The 1,693-nt window shown below is 43.5% G+C and overlaps 1 protein-coding gene across 1 annotated transcript; it reads right to left on the reverse strand.

Moving 5' to 3' along the window:
* Window positions 1-271: 271 nt before the first annotated feature.
* LOC143421378 (nuclear factor 7, brain-like) lies at window positions 272-1,693 on the reverse strand. Its single transcript, XM_076890485.1, has one exon. The coding sequence runs from the start codon at window positions 1,691-1,693 to the stop codon at window positions 272-274; it is 1,422 nt and encodes a 473-aa protein (XP_076746600.1).

Genomic DNA, 1,693 nt, shown 5'->3' on the forward strand with positions numbered 1-1,693 from the left:
ATTTAAAAGAAACAAGAATATAAAAAGCAAAACTTTTTTTTTACAGAAACTCGAGTGGCTCACAAGATTTTCACTTGAAAAAGTTTCTTTGGTTTTCAATGAATTGCTAATAGTTTCATTAATTCAACAAAATAAAATGAAACCTGATAATGAAGTTAAACAATTTGATTTGTTTGTTTTTAAGTCTGCTGGACTTAAAAACAAACAAACAAACATAGAAACAAACAACAACAAAAAAACAAAACGGTGAAAATAAAAACTCGCTTTACAATCAAATCTCAGTCTGACAGATTTTGATATCAGAGGTTTTGGCGTCTCCTGCCTCTCCAATATCAAAAAATGGGAAGAGTTTCTCAGTGAAAGTGTCTCTGTGAGTGTAGATGTGAGTCATGTCTTCAGGGTCATAGAAGGACACCTCCCCCCTGTCATAGTCCAGCTGGACTCTGATCCTCTGGAGACTCTTCTTCACTGTCAGAGTCTGACCAGCACCATTAGTGTATTTTCCACTGTCATGACTTAAACACCAGAATCCATATTTAGGTGAAGCAAAAAGCTCTCCCTTCCTGTCAACAGACTCTTTAGATAAACCCACAATCCAGTCAGGATGGTCTCCCACCTCCACCTCCCAGCTGTGTTTCCCTGAGCTGAAGCCCTCAGAGCCAAAAACAGTGGCATACTTAGTGTTTCTCTCTGGATTATCAGGAAGCTGCTGCCTTGTGTCTCCACGTCTCACACTGGTCAGATCATCAGACAGATAGAGACGGGGGTGTGCAGTGTTTGGGTCCAGAATGACAGGACTGAAGTGGACCTTCTCCTTCATCTTCTCCCACACTCTGAAGGACAGGTTGCCCAGGTGTTTGGCCACATCTATCAGTGCTCCTGAGACCAGCTGTGGATCTGACACTGAGCTCTGGGCTCTGGCTGTGCTCTGAGTGTCTTTATAACTGCTGAGGAATGGCACGCTGTGTTTCTGCAGCTCTTCTTCAACAGCAGAGATGCTGTCTGACAGAGAGGAGATCTGCTCCTCAATCATCTTCATCTCTCTGCTGATAGTCCTCCCCTTCTGCTCCTCTTCCTCCCTCAGAGCTGCCAGTCTGGACTCCTCTTCCTCTTTCAGGAACTGCTGGAGCTTGTTGAACTCTGCTCTGATCTGCCTCTCTGTGGACAACAGCTGCTTCTTCATGTGTTCCCTCATTTCATTGTATGTTTTCTCCACTTGTTTGTATTTGTTCCTCTTGTCCTGCAGAGACTTTAAGTCAGATTTCAGCTGCTCCTTCAGGTCACTGACTGCTTCTTCTACAGGAACCACTTTGTGACTCTGGTGGAGAGAAAACTCACACACAGGACACACAGCTCTCTGCTCGTCCACACAGAACAGTTTAGGCTCTTCCTCATGTTTGCTGCACACCACTGTTAATTTCTTCTCCCCTCTTTCTGTCTCAGATGATCCAGATTTGTTTCTCCCAGCAAACAAATCAGCAAGTTCTTTCAGTGTAAAGTTCACCAGAGGATATTCCTTTGAAGATTTTCTTTTACAAATGGGACAGTTTTTGTTTTTAGTTTGTTCCCAGAATTTCTGCAGGCAGCTTGAACAGAAGCTGTGGTTGCAGCTCAGAGACACAGGATCTCTGAAAGTCTCTGAACACACATGGCAGCTCAGAAAATTTTCAACAAATCCGAGTTTTTCAGCCAT

This window comes from Maylandia zebra, linkage group LG12, assembly GCF_041146795.1.
Source record: "Maylandia zebra isolate NMK-2024a linkage group LG12, Mzebra_GT3a, whole genome shotgun sequence".
Lineage (NCBI taxonomy): Eukaryota > Metazoa > Chordata > Actinopteri > Cichliformes > Cichlidae > Maylandia > Maylandia zebra.

Coding starts and splice junctions, on each gene's coding strand:
- LOC143421378 (XM_076890485.1), bottom strand. CDS start 1,693: ATGGCTGAAAAACTCGGATTTGTTGAAAATTTTCTGAGCTGCCATGTG.